General features: G+C 43.3%; 1 protein-coding gene and 1 long non-coding RNA gene across 4 annotated transcripts in view; one reads left to right on the top strand and one right to left on the bottom strand.

Moving 5' to 3' along the window:
• LOC110521873 (voltage-gated potassium channel KCNC1) overlaps positions 1-22,284 on the top strand; it is a 155,933-nt gene that overhangs the window by 75,652 nt on the left and 57,997 nt on the right. For all 3 annotated transcript variants that reach the window (XM_036968949.2, XM_036968947.2, XM_036968950.2), the window contains exon 2: positions 3,639-4,599. In XM_036968949.2, the coding sequence (XP_036824844.2) occupies positions 3,639-4,599 (961 nt within the window). The remainder of the gene's footprint in view (positions 1-3,638; positions 4,600-22,284) is intronic.
• On the bottom strand, positions 16,740-21,404 carry LOC118945797 (uncharacterized). The gene is made up of 4 exons (XR_005040912.2): positions 21,238-21,404; positions 18,170-18,390; positions 17,305-17,376; positions 16,740-17,104 (listed from the first exon to the last, which is right to left on the bottom strand). It is a non-coding gene; the product is annotated as an uncharacterized LOC118945797 (long non-coding RNA).

Below are 22,284 nucleotides of genomic sequence, written 5' to 3'. Positions count from 1 at the left end.
CGGGGGCAAACTACCTGCCCTCCAGGACACCTACACCACCCGGTGTCACAGGAAGGCCATAAAGATCATCAAGGACAACAACCACCCTAGACACTGCCTGTTCACCCCGCTATCATCCAGAAGGCGAGGTCAGTACAGGGGCATCAAAGCTGGGACCGAGAGACTGAAAAACAGCTTCTATCTCAAGGCCATCAGACTGTTAAACAGCCACCACTAACATTGAGTGGCTGCTGCCAACACACTGACTCAACTCCAGCCACTTTAATAATGGGAATTGATGGGAAATGATGTAAAATAGCCACTTTAAACAATGCTACCTAATATAATGTTTACATACCCTACATTATTCATCTCATATGTCTACGTATATACTGTACTCTATATCATCTACTGCATCTTTATGTAATACATGTATCACTAGCCACTTTAACTATGCCACTTTGTTTACATACTCATCTCATATGTATATACTGTACTCAATACCATCTACTGTATCTTGCCTATGCCGCTCTGTACCATCACTCATTCATATATCTTTAGGTACATATTCTTTATCCCCTTACACTTGTGTCTATAAGGTAGTAGTTTTGGAATTGTTAGCTAGATTACTTGTTGGTTACTACTGCATTGTCGGAACTAGAAGCACATGCATTTCGCTACACTCGCATTAACATCTGCTAACCATGTGTATGTGACAAATAAAATTTGATTTGATTTACCATCTATGAATGGTGTTCTAGCTAGCTAGCTGTGTTATTGTCTTGCAAGCTACATTTAATGTGTGTACTAATGAGAAAATAAACCCTTGCGTGTACATTTTTGCATTATTCAAGAGTGTAATAAGGCTTGGTTGCATTATTTAAGAGCGTGGCTAATACGTTTTAGCCACAAAGTCATAAAATCTGAATTTAAGACCAAAAAGCTAATTTGTGTTTTCATGAATTTGTACAATATAGCAGCTCAGTTAAACAATTAGTCTAATCTAATAGCTAGGCCTATTTTCAATTTTTGAAGATCAAGGGATATTAAATGAATTGGAATGACAGAAAATCTGACAGACTGTTGTTTTTTTATGTAAAGATATAGCCTGTAGTAGAAAGCAACAGGTTAGAAGAAGACTACATAACCAACCCATGAAGAAAAAATGCAACATCATCTATTTATGGCCAGCTATGTAAACTCTAACATGGATTTATCCTGCAGTAGATGTTACATTTGTAATATAAATCTAATCTAATTTTATTGGTCACATACACGTGTTTGGCAGATGTTATTGCGGGTGTAGTGAAATGTTAGTGCTTCTAGCTCTGACAGTGCAGTAATATCTAATGAGTAATATCTAACAGTTTCACAAAATATACCCAAAATACACGTATATCCAAGTAAGGAATGGATTAAGAATATATATACATACAGTTGAAGTCAGAAGTTTACATACACCTTAGCCAAATACATTTAAACTCAGTTTTTCACAATTCCTGACATTTAATCCTAGTAAAAAATCCCTGTCTTAGGTTAGTTAGGATCACCACTTTATTTTAAGAATGTGAAATGTCAGAATAATAGTAGAGAGAATTATTTATTTCAGTTTTTATTTCTTTCATCACATTCCCAGTGGGTCAGGAGTTTACATACACTCAATTAGTATTTGGTAGCATTGCCTTTAAATGGTTTAATTTAGGTCAAACGTTTCAGGTAGCCTTCCACAAGCTTCCCACAATAAGTTTGGTGCATTTTGTCCCATTCCTCCTGACAGAGCTGGTGTAATTGAGTCAGGTTTGTAGGCCTCCTTGCTCGCACACGCTTTTCCAGTTCTGCCCACAAATTTTCTATGGGATTGAGGTCAGGGCTTTGTGATGGCCACTCCAATACCTTGACTTTGTTGTACTTAAGCCATTTTTCCACAACTTTGGAAGTATGCTTTGGGTCATTGTCCGTATGGAAGACCCATTCACAACCAAGCACCAAACAGTCAACTTAGTGTATGTAAACTTCTGACCCACTGGAATTGTGATTTTTTTAAATTATAAATTAAATAATCTGTCTGTAAACAATTGTTGGAAAAATGACTTGAGACATGCACAAAGTAGATGTCCTAACTGACTTGCCAAAACTATAGTTTGTTAACAAGAAATGTGTGGAGTGGTTGAAAAACCAGTTTTAATGACTCCAACCTAAGTGTATGTAAACTTCCGACTTCACTGTACATATGAACTGGGTGAATCAATATGTAAACACAATTTAAAAGTGGCTAAGATACCGTGGAATAGTGTGGAGGGCAGTTTATACATATGAGATGAGTAATGGAAGATACGGAACATTATTTAAGTGGGTTGTAATTCATTTCTAAAAGTGGCCAGTGATTCCTAATCTATGTCTATAGGCAACCGTTGCTGATGTGCTATTGATGGCTGTTTAGCAGTCTTTATGGCCTTGAGATAGAAGCTGTTTTTCAGTCTCTCTGTGTCAGCTTTGATGCACCTGTTCTGACCTCGCCTTCTGGATGATAGCGGGGTGAACAGGCAGTGGCTCGGGTGGTTGATGTCCTTGATGATATTTTTGGCCCTCCTATGGCATCGGGTGCTGCAGGTGTCCAGGAGGGCGGGATGTTTGCCCCCAGTAATGTGTGGGCAGACCGCACCACCCTCTGGAGAGCTTTGCGGTTGTGGGCGGTGCAGTTGCCGTACCAGGCGGTGATACAGCCCGACAGGATGCTCTCAATTGTGCATCTGTAAAAGTTTGTGAGGGTTTTAGGGGCCAGGCACCACTCAAATGTATTTAGGCTCTTGAGGTTGAAGAGGCGCTGATGCGCCTTCTTCACCACATTGTCTGTGTGGGGGGGGGACCATTTCAGCTTTTTAGTGATGTGTACGTTGAGGAACTTGAAGCTTTCCACCTTCCCTCATCTCCTCCCTGTAGGCTGTCTCATCGTTGTTGGTAATCATTAGAAGAAGACGATGTTTGTCTTCTTCTAATCGCCTCTTTAGCAGTTTGACATTTATGAGTCTTGTCCTTGAGGCAGAACTGAGTGATTTCAGCTAGTTTTGTGTGTCATCATATTGGTCTCTGACTTGTGGTCACTCGCTCAGGCGGAACAAACTTACATTTGCACTGAAAATGTAACTGAAAAAACAGAAAGGTGTCAAATAATGTTGGTGCAAACGTCTTTTCTGAATGTAAAAGTAATCCTAGAAGTAATCATTTAGTTTTTCAAAAATCTCTGTAATCTGATGACAATATTTTTGCTGGTAACATAACGAATTACAGTCACAATTTTTTTGTAATCCATTACTCCCCAATCCTGACTGTATGGTTGGTATGTGGTTTGTTCACTTGAACTGTGAGTTCATCAGAGTGCCTGTGTAATCGTTGGCTTTAGACATAAAACTGTGTAAAACAGATCTATTCATGCAAAGTGGGAACCATTGGTGTTTTTTTTTTGCAGTTTAGGTTAACCTCTATTGCTGCATGTTTTCTGTGATACAGTTTGTGAATGACATCATCTGTAAATCCATGTGATCCTTTGGGTTAGGCTTCGGTGAGAATTCAATGAGCCCAAGAAACATAATCCTGTAACAGGCAACTATGTACAAAAAACTTGAACCTAACCATCTTTCTCCCTCTCTCCTCTCCTACAGTACTGTGCGTTCCTCTCCCTTCTGTTCATCCTCATCTCTATCACCACCTTCTGCCTGGAGACGCACGAGGCCTTCAACACCATCTACAACAAAACAGAAAATGTGACGGTGGGCAATGTGACAAGTCAGGAGATCGTCTACGAGGTGGTGACCGACGGCTGGCTCACCTATGTGGAGGGAACGTGCGTCATCTGGTTCACCATCGAGGTCATGATGCGCGTGATCTTCTGCCCATGCAAGAAGGAGTTCTTCAGTAGCACCCTCAATATCATTGACTTTATTGCCATCATGCCCTTCTACCTGGAGGTGGCGCTGAGCGGTCTGGATTCCAAAGCCGCCAAAGACGTGTTGGGCTTCCTGCGAGTTGTGCGCTTCGTCAGGATCCTGCGTATCTTCAAGTTGACTCGTCACTTCGTGGGTCTGCGGGTGCTGGGCCACACGCTCCGCGCCAGTACCAACGAGTTCCTCCTCCTCATCATCTTCCTCGCCCTCGGGGTGCTCATCTTCGCCACCATGATCTACTATGCCGAGCGCATCGGTGCCGACCCTGACGACCCTACGGCCGCCAAACACACAAACTTCAAGAACATCCCCATTGGCTTCTGGTGGGCCGTGGTCACCATGACCACTCTGGGCTATGGGGACATGTACCCCGAGACGTGGTCGGGGATGCTAGTGGGCGCACTGTGTGCCCTGGCGGGGGTGCTGACCATTGCCATGCCTGTGCCCGTCATCGTCAACAACTTTGGCATGTACTACTCACTGGCCATGGCCAAGCAGAAGCTGCCCAAGAGGAAGGGCAAGCACATCCCTCGGCCCACCATGCCGGGCTCGCCCAACTACTGCAAGCCAGACGCCCTGGCCATGGCCACTGCCGGGCCGGGTATGGTGGGCTCAGGCAGCCTGGGGGGAGGGGACTGCCCTCTGGCCCAGGAGGAGATCATCGAGATCAACAGGACAGGTGAGTAGAGCAGGGGAGGGAGGAGATGGATGGAGGGAGAGAAGGGGAGGAGAGGCATGTGTGTGCGTGCGTGCACGCGCCTGTGTGAGTGTTTGTGTGTGTGGCTGAAGTATATTTGGAATCTATCTAGAGTGACTGACTGCTGGTGACCTGCAGCATCCCACACTAATATTGCAATATTATGATCAAATTACCCCGATCACTCTCTCTACATGATGTGGTGTCTCGGCTTGTCTCTGAGTCACATATAACTAACCCAATGTACCACAACATATACCCCAAGTCTGAATCACTGTACTGAACTTTAGCCAATAAAGAACACCCATAAAATACTGGAACAGTCTTAAATAGCACTTTGTCAGATTATGGTTCCCAACCATCCCAATCCTCCCTTTCTACCGCATGTGTGGGTATGTGGTGTGTGTGTTTCCATCCCTCTCCAGTCTGTAGAATTAACCCGATTTAGAGAGTGTGGGGAGAAATGAAGTGGATCTGTAACCATGTTAAATAGGGAAGCTGAGGCCGCACGCACGCACGCACACATGCGCACACACACACACACACACACACACACACACACACACACAAGCTGATGAGGTCAGATAGACACCGTAGCTCTGTATAGAGAAGGGCGATCCCATAATCTAACCCCCCCCAGCCACCCCTCCACCCTCATCCTTCTCTCTCTGCTGGGTAGCTCTCAACACGTCGGCTTTAACGTTTATAAATATTTGGTTGGGAAGATTGGCCTGTCAAAACGCTGTTTGACAGTGGACAGAAATGTAATTAAACTTGAAGAGTAGAGCGGGTGATGGGTGGAGGGTTGGGATGGGGGTGGATTGGGAGAAGGATTAGTTATGACAAGAGAGAAGTTGAGAAGCATGTAAAATGGAATTCTAGAGGGCCCCTCAATTTACATATGTAGGCTACTCAGAGCCTGATACCTGATCGCATGCGTGCACTCACCCAAGCACACACACGCACACACACGTGCATGTACACACACACTCGGGATGTGCGCGAGTACTCAAGTACTGGAATCTGTGTTTGTATTCAATTAAATTATTGAGTACTCAACATTTTCAAATGCAACTATTTAGCAGGTTACATTTAAAAGCGCTGACAACATTTCTGCAAGATCTGAGTATGTCAAGGGCAGTGAATGTTAAAGTTGTGTATCAGAACAACATGCAGTGGGCCACTGCAGCTAAATAAATATAGGGGAAACACTCCACACTGAATTGACAAGTAATACATTACACACACACACACACACTTACTGTACATACATTTGTACATCATATAGGCCTATTTCCCTCTTGCACTAGCAACCCCCCACACTAGTAATAAATAGGCTTTTTTTTGTGTGTGTGTGTTTGTAGGGACATGCCAGTCCCGATCAGCTGGTGAGTTCACACAGCCAAAAGAGCTCCTTCTGTCAACACAGCTTACAGCCCAGGAGGGGAGACAAGTGTAGCTCAGGCTGTAGAGCATGGCTGCTTGCAGAGTTCAATTCCCACAGGGGACTAGTAGCAAGAAAAAAGTATTAAAATGTATGCATTCACTACTGTAAGTTGTTCTGGATAAGAGCCTCTGCTAAATGACTAAAATGTAAATAGGGAGAGAGGATTGGTGTGGAGTAACCAACGAAGCTCTGTTTGAAAGTTGTAGGGCCAGGTTCTGGGAAACAGTTTAAGCCTAGAGTAAAAAATTATTTAAATCAAGAATTTCCATTGAACATGCTTTTTAGTCCTGGGATCTTTTATTTCAGGTCGTGAGGCATGGACCAACACATTTCTACAATCAAGATGGCGGCAGGGCAGTTTCGCTAAGCGTGTTGTGTCACGCTGTTTGTTTGTTTCAAGTGTTACACGTTTTTATTACTTTGCAAAACCGTTATAGGCTGCGAAAGTTAAACAACAGGCAAAATCTAAAATCCTACAGGATCAAAGCAATCGAAGTGTTAAAATCGCTAGTAAACCAAGCAGGGACATCTGCTGGTTTCGACATGAGGAGATAAGCCGGTGTGGTGCCCTCCCTGAAAGCCGAGAGAGGATACATCTGTGTTGTGACTGACTGTCTAGACACGTTTGGGCCGACTAGCCTTGGATACTCCTCGACGGTCAGGTTTTTCGTCTGTGTTCCAGCAATCTACCAGAGTCTTCTGACTCCTTTCCTGCCTTGCTGTGCTGTGTGCTTAGGGTTGCCAACTGTCCCGTATTAGCTGGGATGTCCCTTATATTGGGCTAAATTGGTTTGTCCCATACGGGACATCCCTTGTCCCGTATATTCATCCAATCACAGTATAGCCTAAACGCGCCAATTCCTGAAAAGTCATTTCTGTTGCTTTCTGTACTTTATGCCGTCGGGAATTCTCAATTGGCCATTGGAGGGGAGAATGACCTAACTCAGCATGCATCCACAGAAATGCACAAGAAGGCCATGCTGGCTAAAGGGGCTAGCAATATCAGTGCATTCATCGCGACGTCTACTGCAGAAAATAACAAAGTCGCGGCAAGTGAAGCCTCTCCTATGTGTACCATACGGTTAAACACGGACTCAGCTACAACAGCACCGACTGCCTTTTTAAGCTCAACGGTGCTTTGTTCCATGACTCAAAATGTTGTGAAGAAGTTGCACTTGGGAAGAACGAAAGCTGAGATGATTACAATGAATGTTTTAGGACCAAAGTCTGTGCGGGATATTTTGGATGATCTGTCCCCGACCGAAGGTGAGCCGGTGTATTTCTCGGTTGCCAGTGATACCCCCAACAAGGGAAATAGAAAAATGTTTCCAGTGTGCGTGAGATATTTCTCTGTGACTGATGGAATGCAGTGCAAGTTACTTGACTTTCATGAAGACAGTGGTGAAACTGCAAATGGCATACATCAAGCTCTGATGAGCTGTCTGGAAAAGCATGAACTGGATATTAGACACATCCCAGCCTATGCAGCAGATAATGCCAATGTCAACTTTGGAAAACACCACTCTGTTTACCAGCTATTGAGCAGTGACAACAATCGCATTCTGAAAGCTAATTGCCCAGCTCACATAGCTCATAATGCCTGCAAGCCCACCTGCGATCAGCTGTCAGTGGGTATTGAGACAATTGTTTTAAAGATCGACAGCCACTTCTCAGTATCTGCTTCCCGAAGAGAGGAACTGCGAGCATTTTTTGCCTTTGTTGACATTGAGTGCCGTGAAATTCTGAGACATGTTTGCACATGATGGCTCTCGCTTCATCCAGCTGTCGATCGTCTCCTGCAAAGCTGGCCAGCTCTTCATACTTCAGGTCCCCTGGGGAGACAAAGGGTATTTTTGAGTATGAAGAAAAAACGGAAGCTGCTGAGATTTATCTGTGCTTTTTCCACAACGTTGGGGTGTGTTTTTGACCAACTCTTAAAAAAAGCTTTAGGAAACAACGCTCTGCATGACAGATGTTTACAAGGAAGTCCAAAAGTTTAAAATGAAGATGCTTTAGCGGAAACAGGACAGCTTTTTTTTGGATACCAGACCAAGCAGCTGATGGACAAACAATTGTCAGCACAAAGATCCAAGCAGCAACAGGACTTTGAAGTTCTATGACACTGTCATTACATACATACTCTGAAACGGATCGGCCTCTATGAGGAGCTCTCCTTCACTGACCTGGAGCAGGTGGTGGTTGCCCTCAAAATGACAGAGACCGTCAGTATGGACCAACTCTATGAAGAGTTTTGCGCTTGCTGGGAGGAAATACAGAAAGCCAGACAGGATACCACAAAATCCACCAGTGAGAAGTGGGTGGCAGTTTTCCAAAACCTAGGGAAAGCCAACTTGATCAACATGTTCAGGATTGGTCTCATTTATCCTCAGTGTGCCAGGCTCAAATGCCTTTGTAGAGAGGATTTTCTCTCTGATGACCATTTAAATGGTCAGACTCAAGAAACAGATGCAGCACAGAGCTGATCAAAAATGAACTTCAAATATCTGTGAACTGTGACTTGTCATGTGAGGACTTCTCTCTGGCTATGCAAAAGGACAAAGGACTGCTTGAATCAGTCAAGAGCAGCAAAGAATATCCATGGAAAAAGTAGACTTGGTGAGTGACTCATGCCCCTCTTTTCCTCTTTTGCATTTGAAATGGTTTTTTTTTGTGTTTTTTTTGCTGTAAAGGTCAAAATTGAGATTTCTTTGATAATTTATTTTGAGGTTTATTCACATAAGTTTACATAATGATACAGTTTTAGTCAAGCTATAGACTAAATGGAATATAACCATGTTTTGCGTTTCCAATTTAATAAGAATATGAATATACACTGTATATTCATTCACACAACACCATACCTACACCGCCGTGGCACCGTGCTCTGGCACGCCACCTTTTGTCCCTTATTTGGTAGTGAGAAAGTTGGCAACCCTATATGTGTTGGAAGCCGGAGGTTGGTATCTGCGCTGTGAGATAACGTCTTGATGCGCTGGGCTATCCCGGCTCGGTGAACTTGCCACCTGTGATTGGCTGGTCTACTGGGCACAAACGCTCTGGCATTCTACGGGGATGAAACACTTAGCACAGGGTGTCGCACGGTGAAACACCGTTTCCCATTCATTTCAATGGAAGGAAAGCAGAGAGGGCGGGGGACCTTTGGGCGGTGCGAAAGTGGCGTGGGAGGTGGTGGAAAAATTATATTTTCCCAAGTTTATGCAAATCACCAGCAGCAACCGCTGGGCGATGACCAATCATATCTAGTGGTTCCCATGACGAATTTGACGCTATGCCACCCAAGGCTGGAGACTTTCTTCAGCAAAGATGGCTGACAAAATACTAGGATGGAAGCAAATGTAAGTTATTATAACGTCATAACGAATCATGCAAAAAATGTACAGTTGACAGGAATATGTTAGTTAATGTAGAGACAAACGATTATGCATATTTTTTTTATCATAAAGTTAATTTACGAAAATTGCGATTTAGCAAGCTAGCTGACAAGCTAACATTAGCCAGCTAGCTGGCTAGCTTTATGGGTGTTGTGACATGAGTATGAAATCGTAATTCTGGTTTTGCTTTAGGGACTCCTGAAACAACCAGCAACCCAGGCTGTCGTCTTGTGAAACAGTGGATGTAAAGAATCTAGCTAGCTAAAGCATTTACTACAAATTGAATTTACAATTTTGTAAGCTTGCCTTGCTGATATTTGCCATGCAATGCAAATAGATGAAATAACGTAGCTAGCTATGTTCTTGCTTATTGTGCAATGGAGGATAACAATACATGTATGCCTATGTATGTGTAACGTTAACTAACTCACTTTTGTACTGTAGTATCTGGGATCTACATCTGTTTATATTAGTTACTATGCAGTTACTAAGCAGTAACGTATTACGGCAGTGTTACGTTACTACGCCTAATAGGAAATGCACATGCGCACTAGGGTGCCGGGAACTGTAGAGCACGAGGGGTTTTGACTAAACGAAAACTAACTGTACTCCCGTCTCCTGCCTGGTCATTTCTCCACAACACAAATATTACAGTGGCGACGAGGTGATTAAACTACATAAACGGACATTGCTTGAAGGATAGAATGTTGCGTGAGTAATGAAACTCAAAATAATGATGTAATTCGTCAGCTATTTTTTATTTTCTTTCGCCAGTAGAGAAGGCTAAGCACTGCTAGTAGGTACAGTATTCAGGAGCTGCCAAGTAGCAAGACTATTGGAGTCCAGAATAGCGACACTGCCCTCTGGTGGTTAAATTTAAAAAATGTAATTGAACCCATTGAAATTAGGCGATCTCAGTGGAGAAATATTGTCAAGAAAAAAAAGGAAGAAGGAACGTAACACGGTGTGTACATTATTACAAATGAGTGCAGTGAATGAAGTAATTACAGAAACTTCTGAAGTGAAGAATTAGATGAAAATGAAGGAATACAAGGAATACGGAAACTGAAAATGAAAGTGAAAATGCCAAGTAAAAATGGCAACCATTGGTCGAGTACCAGAGTTTGAGGCTACAAAAGAGGATTTTGATTCCTATTTGGAGCGTTTTGAGTGTTGGCTGGCTGCAAATGAAATCAAAGATGAAAAGAAAGCAGACGTATTTCTCAGTGTTTTGGGTCCAACTGAGTATGGATTGCTGAAATGTCTCATTGAACCAATAAAAGCAAGGTACTCTTTCAAGGTATTTCAAGCCTAAGCCAATTCTCATTGCAGAACGTTTCAGATATTACCAACGTCACCAGAGTCTAAGGGAAACTGGCTGACTACATCCTTGCTTTAAAAAGGCTGGCAAATACATGTGAGTTTGCACGATTTCTTGATGATGCTCTCCGAGACAAGTTTGTATGTGGTCTCACAGGTGAAGCATATCACAGAAGGCTTCTGTCAGAGAATGACCTGACCTTTAAGAAAGCCTGTAATATAGCACTTGGACTCGAGCTTGCCCACAGGGATACTATTGAGCTATCGGGACATGCAGAACGTCAGAAAGGTGTTCACAAGGTCAGTGATGCACGTGGTGAAAAAGGCTCACAAAAGTCACACTTTTCTCAGTCCTGTCCTCAAGGTTACACAAGAACAAAGCAGCCCACATCTCAAAGGTCTAAGCCAAGTTGCTACAGATGTGGGGGAGATAATCATCAGCACAGTGAATGTCGATTCCAAAATGAAAAGTGACACAACTGTGGAAAGGTTGGACATTTACAGAGAGTGTGTAAAGCCTCGAAACACACAGCAAGAGCGCACACAGTGTCAGACGCAGCAGAAGAAGAGGAAGGCACAACTGAAACAGTAGTGGAACTGTTCAGTGTACACAGCTCAACAACAAAAAAATGGAATCTATCTCAACATGGAGTTAGCGGGAAAACCAGTAAAAATGCAGCTGGACACCGGAGCGTCTGTATCTCTGGTTCCAGAGAGACTCTTCAAAGAAAAACTGAAAGAGTGCCCTCTTCAGCCCGCGTCCATCTGCCTTTCTTCATACACTGGTGACACTATTCCTGTGTTAGGGCAGATCCAGGTACCCGTCCGGTATGAGGGGGAAGGAGTGGACGCTACCGCTTGTCATTGTTAAAGGAGAAAAATCAGCCTTGCTAGGCAGAAACTGGCTACAAAAGATCAAGTTGAACTGGGAAGAAATCTTCAGTCTGAGAAATGACAAACCAGTGAGTCAGGCTACACTCACTAACATGCTGGAGACGCACAAATAACTTTTCAAAGATGGCTACGGTGAAATACAAGACTTCACAGCAAAAGTCAGAGTGCAAGAAGGAACCAAGCCTACCTTTCACAAACCACGTCCAGGACTGCCTACAGAAGAATAACATAATCACGAAAGTATCGAGGAGCAACTGGGCCACTCTGATTGTTGTAGTCCCAAAGAAAGACAAGACTGTCAGAATGTGCGGTGACTACAAGGTCACAGTAAATCGCTGCATACTACCAGAGGAATATCCACTACCAAACGCTGTTTGCCACTCTAGCTGGTGGGAAGGTTTTCAGTAAGCTGGACCTGGCATTCGCTTATCAGCAACTGAAGCTGGATCCGAAGTCAGAACAGTATCTGACCATCAATACACACAAGGGGCTATTCAGATTCAATCGCTTGGCCTATGGAATCTCGACAGCTCCAGCGATATTCCAACACACAATGGATCAGATCTTGGACGGTATAGACAATGTTGTGTGCTTCATGGACGACATCCTCGTGTCAGCACCAACCATTGGAGAGCACCTTGTAGTGCTGGACAAAGTGATGTCAAGACTGGAGAAATACGGAGTGAAAATGAAACGCAGCAAGTGTGAGTTCCTCCAGGTCTCAGTGGAGTATCTCGGATACAAGATTGATGCACAAGGCCTGCACCCAACCAACCGCCAGGTGAAGAACACCCTATTGCATTTGCATCACGGACTCTGTCCGTGTGAGAAGAATTATGCTCAAATTGAGAAGGAAGCCCTGAGCATAATATTCGGAGTGAAGAAGTTTCACAAATACCTCTACGGAAGGAAGTTCCAACTGCTTACAGATCACAAGCCTCTGTTGGCCATCCTTGGACCAAAATACCAGCTAATACCAGCTATACCAACCCTTGCTGCACTTCGAATGCAACGTTGCGCTCTGATATTGTTAGCTACGACTACGAGATTGAGTACAGACGATCCAGTGATCACGCAAATGCCGATGTACTATCAAGACTACCATGCGATAGTGACTCCGACAGTGAAGATGATAGAGCAGTCTTCCAGATCTCTCTCATTGATGAACTGCCCATATTTGCTTCAGACATAGCAGAGGAAACAAGGAAAGACCCAGTGCTTTCCAAAGTCTTGGACTTAACATTAGGCGGTTGGCCATCATTCGTAAATGACGATAACCTTCGTCCATTCATCGACAAGAAAGACCAGTTGTCCACTGATCAAGGATGTGTTCTTTGGGGATCAAGGGTGGTGGTACCTCACAAATTCCAGAGGAGACTGCTATCTGACCTGCATGCAGGGATCACTCGAATGAAAGCACTCGCTCGCAGTTATCTGTGGTGGCCTGGACTGGATCAGGACATTCAACAGCATGTAGGACACTGCTCACCTTGTGAAGCTGTTCGCAACAAGCCTGCTGCTGCACCTCTTCATCCATTGTCCTGGGCTGCTACATGTGGATTACGCCGAGATTGACAAGCAACATTTCCTTGTTGTCGTCGATGTCCATTCCAAGTGGATGGAAGTGTTCCCTACTCAACTGACCACAGCTGAGAAGACCATCAATCTTCTCAGACACCTGTTCGCATCCTTTGGACTAGTCAAGGAGCTCGTATCGGACATTGGCCCTCCTTTCACGTCAAACAATTTTGAAATGTTTCTCAAGAACAACGGAGTAAGGCACATCCTGTCACCACCTTACCACCAGAGAGCCGTGCAAACCTTTAAGAAGGCCTGGACTTGCACAATTGGTGGCTGACTAAATACTTTTTTGCCCCACTGTATGTACTACAATTATACACTTCAACAGTGTTTACCAATCTTGGTCCTAGAACATAAATGGTTACACATTGTGACTAAAAGACTAGAAACAGGATTTAACTAGTTAAAAGCTGATTTGTAATTAATATATACAGAAAAATAACTGAAAAAACAGTACACTACACTTCCTATGCATCATGTAAATACTCTAAAACCGGTTTGTCGTGTCTTTACTATGGATTAAATGATATGACATGCTATTTTATAAAATAATTCTCTATAATTAATATTACCTGATTAAACGAATCATGTAAATGTAATTAACTAGGAAGTCGTGGCACCTCAGAAGAATGTTTATAGAGCTGTTGTCTTCCGAATAAACTCTAAAAGACCTGGTCATCTTTTATATCAATAGCAGTCAATTATTAATCGTCACCTTATTGAGTCTCATCTGAACGTCGTAAAATTATTATTATTATTATTATCTTCACGAACATGGCTAACAAGTTGAATCAGCAATACAAAATTTGGTTTAGTAATTTATTTACTAAATACCTAAATAGTCACACAGAATTACATATACACAGGATGGATCATACATTGATTACTAATTATGTCATAAAAGAAAACGTCACTAGCGGATGAAACCGATATGACGGCTGAATGAAAGAGCGGGAAGACTGAGGAACAAAAGGATTGGGTCTCTATCGGACCATATGAAGCTATGCTATTGTAAATACAGAATATTATGCATTCTAAATAACTGCCCATTCGGAAAAGGAAAATGCAAGAAATATATTTATCCCTGAGCTGCGCTTCGATAGATTGGTCGAAGATGGAAGGCTGGGTTGCCTAGCAGAGATCTCCCTTGTCCTCTGAAGAATATTTTTGGGCGAATACGTTGTAGTCTGTCGTCGTGTGGTAGAACGGATACGTTGTAGTACCCTGTCGTCGTGTGGTAGAAGGAATACGTTGTTGTGCACTGTCGTTGTGAAGAGATTGTACAACCTTTCCTAGACCACGCACGTTTACAGCTGCTGCTGATAACTCGACGTCTAGGATGTATCACTTCTTTAGTGAATAAGAGTTCATAGTTCATACCAAGTTGTCATACTAAACTCATGCTATATTCTGGCTGGTATAGTCAAAATTCATCCTTCCAGCGTGGCGATCGTCACCTCCACGTTGAAATTCTTCCTTTTAAACGTATGGACATCAGTCCTCACGTCATCAGGAACACAATGTTAATTTCGTTAGGTTGTAGTCGTTCAACCATTCGCAACCAGAGCTCACGCTAAGGTTGGCTTAGTTCGCAGTGAATTGGGTCATGGGGGCTCTTTATAGAAATGTAGAAAAGGGATTGGTTCATAATTTCCAACCAATGCCTATTCACGTGGGTGTGGCCACAGAGTGAGCATATTTTACTTATGAAAACAATTCTCTAATTTTAAAACTAAAATTACATTTACATTTTCACAAATAGTTTCATATTTAAACATTTAAATTGCACAACAATTCCATGTGAATCTGATAACTAGAATGTGTAGACTTTCCAAGACACAATTTATGTGGTCAGGTTAAGCAGATGCTAAACTACAGGACTGTTTTGCTATCACAGACTGGAACATGTTCTGGGATTCTTACGATGGCATTGAGGAGTACACCACATCAGTCACGGCTTTATCAATAAGTGCATCGAGGACGTCGTCCCCACAGTGACTGTACGTACATATCCCAACCAGAAGACATGCACTACAGGCAACATTCGCACTGAGCTAAAGGGTAGAGCTGCTGCTTTCAAGGTGCGGGATTCTAAACCGGAAGCTTATAATAAATCCCGCTATTCCTTCCGACGAACCATCAAACAGACAAAGGGCTAAGATTGAATCGTACTACACAGCTCCGACGCTCGTCTTATGTGGCAGGGCTTGTAAACTATTACAGACTACAAAGGGAAGCACAGCTGCGAGCTGCCCAGTGACACAAGCCTACCAGACGAGCTAAATCACTTCTATGTTCACTTCGAGGCAAGCAACACTGAGGCATGCATGAGAGCATCAGCTGTTCCGGACGACTGTGTGATCACGCTCGCCGTAGCCAACGTAGGTAAGACCTTTAAACAAGTCAGCATTCACAAGGCTGTGGGGCCAGACAGATTACCAGGACGTGTACTCCGGGCATGTGCTGACCAACTGGCAGGTGTCTTCACTGACATTTTCAGCATGTCCCTGATTGAGTCTGTAATACCAACATGTTTCAAGCAGACCACCATAGTCCTTGTGCCCAAGAACACGAAGGCAACGTGCCTAAATGATTACAGACCCGTAGCACTCACGTCCGTAGGCATGAAGTGTTTTGAAAGGCTGGTAATTGCTCACATCAACAACATTATTCCATAAACTGCAATATCGAGAGCATCCTGACTGGTTGCATCACTGCCTGGTACGGCAACTGCTCGGCCTCCGACCGCAAGGCACTACAGAGGGTAGTGCATACGGCCCAGTACATCACTGGGGCTAAGCTGCCTGCCATCCAGGACCTCTACACCAGGCGGTGTCAGAGGAAGGCCCTAAAAATGTGTCAAAGACACCAGCCAACCCAGTCATGGACTGTTCTCTCTACTACCGCATGGCAAGCAGTACCGGAACACCAAGTCTAGGACAAAAAGGCTTCTCAACAGTTTTTACCCCCAAGCCATAAGACGCCTGAACAGGTAATCAAATGGCTACCCGGACTATTTGCATTGTGTGCCCACCCCAACCCCTCTTTTACGCTGCTGCTACTTTCTGTTTATCATATATGCATAGTCACTTTTAAATGTATTTTTACTTTTTACTTGATTTAAACTGACATCATATTCTTTAAGTACCAATGGATACTTTCAACTGGTTGGATTACCGAAATATTGTTCCGTTCCCAACCTTTTGATGTCACCATACTCTCTCTATTTTAACAAAGGGCTTTCCAAGAGTTAATTCTGTAGAGTAGAGAGAAAAGGTGGAAAGGTATTTATGGGGGTCATAAACGTCATGACAGGTTTATCTCAATATCTAATATCTAAGCCGTCATTGTAAATACGAATTTGTTCTTAACTGACTTGCCTAGTAAATAAAGGTTAAATAAAATAAAAGAATGCCCTTTTCTGCATTGATCTGGTAAACACAGGATAGGTGTAGTATTTCATCAAATGAGGTTCAATTTCCACCACATTCAACCAATGTGAAATACTTTATTGAAAGAAGTTTATTATCCAAGTGTTATAAAAAATACATTATAAATATTATAATTGTAAGATTATAAATACAAGTGAAATCTGTACTTCAATGCACATCTGTTGTGCATTATAAAAACAGAGGAAGAAAGAGGAGGCGGCGAGAGGTGTAAAAGACAAAGGGAAAGAGGTAAGAACATAGGAGCAGAGAAGGCAGCATATGATTAATGAATCAGTGCTACCCAAATATTCTCTCAGTTCATCACAATTACATAAGTGTCTCGAGTCGGCCCGAAGGTTATCTTAAGAGCGGGTGAGGTGGCAATGATGGGACTGGGGGTTGGCATCCTCTCATCAAAACATCTGCAGACGAGAGAGAGAGCATGTTTAATCCTTGTGTTTTAATTTTTTATTCTAACATTGTTAGTCATAATCATCAGGAGGTGACATGCAAAAAAGACCTTGGATCATTAACTCTGGGACTACTGCATCTCTATCTGTATTTCAAAGTAAAGCTTCTCTTTAATAATACTTCCTGGTGTCCTGACCAAGTGACCTCTCACCTCTGATCATGCTGTGCCCTCTATGTAGCCAGTTCAGATGCAGGAGGGGTTCACCGACACAGCTGATATAACCTAGAGGATTTAGGGAGAAGAGGAGAGAGGGATGAAGTGAAGGAGAGGTACTGTTATTGAGAAAACAAGGTAGTTAAAGAGAGTGTTCAACAGGAATCTGTGTGTGTGGCTTCACCTGGTGTCCACACCACACTAAGTGGCTGCAGAGTACTTTATGCTGAAGAACATGAACGGACACACGAGGACAAATAATATAGTGTAGTTATAAAATAATGAAGTGTCTTAATATTCTCCATTGTTGGCCCTCTTGCCTATTCTTTGAAGGTGGAAGGATCCACAGTTATACACCTGAGCCTGCTTACTGCACAACACAATCCATCAATCAGATTGATACATGAGTGTGTAGGTGTTTTATTTTTTTTTTTTTATTTTACCTTTATTTAACCAGGCAAGTCAGTTAAGAACAAATTCTTATTTTCAATGACGGCCTAGGAACAGTGGGTTAACTGCCTGTTCAGGGGCAGAACGACAGATTTGTACCTTGTCAGCTCGGGGATTTGAACTTGCAACCTTCCGGTTACTAGTCCAACGCTCTAACCACTAGGCTACCCTGCCGCCCCAGGTGTGAGTTATAGTTATAGGGTGTCTAATTGTCCTACATTTTTTCAATATGGGTGATTTAAAATAGCCTGTTTTGTTTTTGTACAGACATTACACCCTTACCTAAACAGCACCCTCAACTGCAGTTGACATAGCTAAGCAAATGGAAGAATACTCTTATTGCAATGTGAATGGCTCTTAAAAGAGCCTTTGGTTATGCATAGTGTAGTCTGGTGTTGCCAGGGAACAGCACCCTCTTCGAAGAAGTAGGTGAAGATCTCCCGCACACAGATTGCCTCTCTTGCTGCTTTGTTGGACCCCATCCTTGAAACATCCTGCAGAGCAGCAGACTTCTCCTCTGGCACACGGCGGCGAGCTGCAGATCCCCTCCTGGTCCATCCTCATAAAGTTATGCAGAACACAGGTAGCCTTCACACACCTGAATTCCTCCAGGAATCTCCAGTTACAAGCTATCTGTAGGAATATGGAAGACAATGTAATTATTAGACTTTTACATTACCAGGTAATTGGGGATTACTAAAGTATAATATCCCTGATAACATTGGATTGAATACAAACAGTGGACCGAATACAAACAGTGTAGTTATTCCCTCCGCAAGGCAATTAAACAAGCTAAGCGTCAGTATAGAGACAAAGTAGAGTCGCAATTCAACGGCTCAGACACAAGAGGTATGTGGCAGGGTCTACAGTCTATCACGGATTACAAAAAGAAAACCAGCCCCGTCGCAGGATGTCTTGCTCCCAGACAGACTAAATAACTTTTTTGCCCGCTTTGAGGACAATACAGTGCCACTGACACAGCCCGCAACCAAAACCTGCGGACTCTCCTTCACTGCAGCCGACGTGAGTAAAACATTTAAACGTGTTAACCCTCGCAAGGCTGCAAGCCCAGACGGCATCCCCAGCCTCGTCCTCAGAGCATGCGCAGACCAGCTGGCTGGTGTGTTTACGGACATATTAAATTAATCCTTATCCCAGTCTGCTGTTCCCACATGCTTCAAGAGGGCCACCATTGTCCCTGTTCCCAAGAAAGCTAAGGAAACTGAGCTAAAAAAATACTGGCCCGTAGCACTCACTTCCGTCATCATGAAGTGCTTTGAGAGACTAGTCAAGGACCATATCACCTCCACCCTACCTGACACCCTAGACCCACTCCAATTTGCTTACCGCCCAAATAGGTCCACAGACGACGCAACCACACTGCACACTGCCCTAACCCATCTGGACAAGAGGAATACCTATGTGAGAATGCTGTTCATCGACTACAGCTCAGCATTTAACAACTCGTCATCAAGCTCCAAACCCTGGGTCTCGACCCCGCCCTGTGCAACTGGGTACTGGACTTCCTGACAGGCCGCCCCCAGGTGGTGAGGGTAGGTAACAACATCTCCACCCCGCTGATCCTGAACACTGGGGCCCCACAAGGGTGCGTTCTGAGCCCTCTCCTGTACTCCCTGTTCACCCACGACTGCGTGGCCATGCACGCTTCCAACACAATCATCAAGTTTGCGGACGACACAACAGTGGTAGGCTTGATTACCAACAACGACGAGACGGCCTACAGGGAGGAGGTGAGGGCCCTCGGAGTGTGGTGTCAGGAAAATAACCTCACACTCAACGTCAACAAAACAAAGGAGATGATTGTGGACTGGATTGTGGAAACAGCAGAGGGAGCACCCCCCTATCCACATCGACGGAACAGTAGTGGAGAGGGTAGTAAGTTTTAAGTTCCTCTGCGTACACATCACGGACAAATTGAATTGGTCCACCCACACAGACAGCGTCGTGAAGAAGGTGCAGCAGCGCCTCTTCAACCTCCGGAGGCTGAAGAAATTTGGCTTGTCACGAAAAGCACTCACAAACTACAGATGCACAATCGACAGCATCCTGTCGGGCTGTATCACCGCCTGGTACTGCTCCGCCCACAACCGTAAGGCTCTCCATCACCGGGGGCAAACTACCTGCCCTCCAGGACACCTATACCACCCGATGTCACAGGAAGGCATAAAGATCATCAAGGACAACAACCACCCGAGCCACTGCCTGTTCACCCCGCTATCATCCAGAAGGCGAGGTCAGTACAGGTGCATCAAAGCAGGGATCGAGAGACTGAAAAACAGCTTCTATCTCAAGGCCATCAGACTGTTAAACAGCCACCATTAACATTGAGTGGCTGCTGCCAACACACTGACTCACTCCAGCCACTTTAATGATGGAAATTGATGTAAAAATATATCACTAGCGACTTTAAAAGATGCTACTTAATATAATGTTTACATACCCTACATTACTCATCTCATATGTATATGTATATACTGTACTCTATATAATCTACTGCATCTTTATGTAATACATGTATCACTAACCACTTTAAACTATGCCACTTTGTTTACATACTCTACATTACTCATCTCATATGTATACACTGTACTCGATACCATCTACTGCATCTTGCCTATGCCGTTCTGTACCATCACTCATTCATATATCTTTATGTACATATTCTTTATCCCTTTACACTTGTGTGTATAAGGTAGTAGTTTTGGAAATGTTAGGTTAGATTACTCGTTAGTTATAACTGCATTGTCGGAACTAGAAGCACAAGCATTTCGCTACACTCGCATTAACATCTGCTAACCATGTGTATGTGACAAATAACATTTGATTTGATAGATGCCTGGGCACACATATTTGCATGTGTAGCATGTGACAATAACAGGATCATATCAAAAATAGCATCACAAATGAACACAAATACCACTTGAAGCTTGATGATGAGTTGATCATTTGAATCAACTGTGCAGTGCTAAGGCAACAGCAAAAGAGAACCACTGCTCTTCATATGCCGACAGACTTTCATAGCTCTCTTTATCCGAGGACAGAAAACCTCACAAGAAACAGACTTCATTATAGCCAAATTACACCGCGCTGAATATTATGTTATATTATCTCCGTTCTCACTTCTAGGGACAAGAACTACACAAAAGTACCTGCCCTATCCAGAATAGCCGACTCACTTTGACAGTTGGGGCTCCTGTCCTTTCACCCTCCTCCAAGGCTGTTAGCTAGCTACCTACAAATGCATTTGAAGGTTTTACAGTGATAAATCCATCAAGATAGCTAGCTAATATGAAGTTAGGTAACGTTAGCTGGTGATATTTAATTCACTTGGCCTGCAATCTAGCCAACTAGCTAGCTCATTTAGCAGCTCATTTGAGTTAGCCTGCACAGCAACGTTAGCTAGTTAGCAAATAATACATCGTTGTTGTTTTTTTACATTTTCGAAATGTATTTACTTACTTGAATAGGTTCTCCCATACATGTGGACAATTGGAAACAGGGCAGCAAAGTTTATTTGTCACCAGAGCGTTTTAGAGGATATTACTATTGAACTATCTACCCATTTAATAACCAGACCTTCATACAAACTTGCTATGCTGAATTCTTGACGCACAATCGAGCATGTTGCCACATGCTGCCAGCACGCCCACAAGAAGGTCACAATGGGCGGCCTAAGCAGCATGCTGCAATTTGCCGCTATCTAGTGTACATGCACCGCTGACCAGACCGCTCGCATGTGCCATCGCATGCACACATGTTGATTTTGTCCAACCACACCAGACGCGATCAGGACACACAGGTTGAAATATCAAAATGAACTCTGAACCAACTATATTGATTTGGGGACAGGTCGAAAATCATTCAACTTTTGTGGCAATTTAGCTAGCTCGCTAATTTGTCTTGGGATAAAAACATTGGGTTGTTATTTTTACCTGAAATGCACAGGGTACTCTACTCAATTAATTACTGATAAAATGATAAACCGAGTTTGTTTCTAGTAATCTCTCCTCCTCATATTAATGTGAAGAGTGATGCTGAAAATGGACATGATAAAAGTTTAGGTTCACACTGCTGACCCAGATGTCGTAGTTCAGTCCAAAACCTGGTTTAAGAAATCTGTTCTAAATGAGTCAATAGGCTTGGATGGTTATAATGTTTATCGATGTGACCAACGAAGTAAGGGGGAGGTATAAGCCATCTATCTATATTAGGCAGATATGTGGTTACTGAACTAAGGTCTTTATCTAAACCAAAACAGTTAGAGTTTTTAGCATTGAAACTGCAGTTAATCGAAAGCTATGAACTTAGATGTAATAGGATGCTATAGACCTCCATCTGCAAAAGTAGAATCCCTGGATTCTCTGGCTGAACTGATGCGTGGTTGGGGGGAAATGAAATGGTCCTCATGGGCGATTTAAACTGGGACTGTGTCCAAACTGTGTCCAAACTTATGTCCAAACTGTGAAGCAATAAGAGGACTGTGCAATACACTGAATTTTAATTAAA

Source organism: Oncorhynchus mykiss, chromosome 4 (genome assembly GCF_057628025.1).
Source record: "Oncorhynchus mykiss isolate SJ-2025 chromosome 4, ASM5762802v1, whole genome shotgun sequence".
In the NCBI taxonomy this organism is placed as follows: domain Eukaryota; kingdom Metazoa; phylum Chordata; class Actinopteri; order Salmoniformes; family Salmonidae; genus Oncorhynchus; species Oncorhynchus mykiss.
This window is presented reverse-complemented; position numbering and strand designations above follow the sequence as displayed.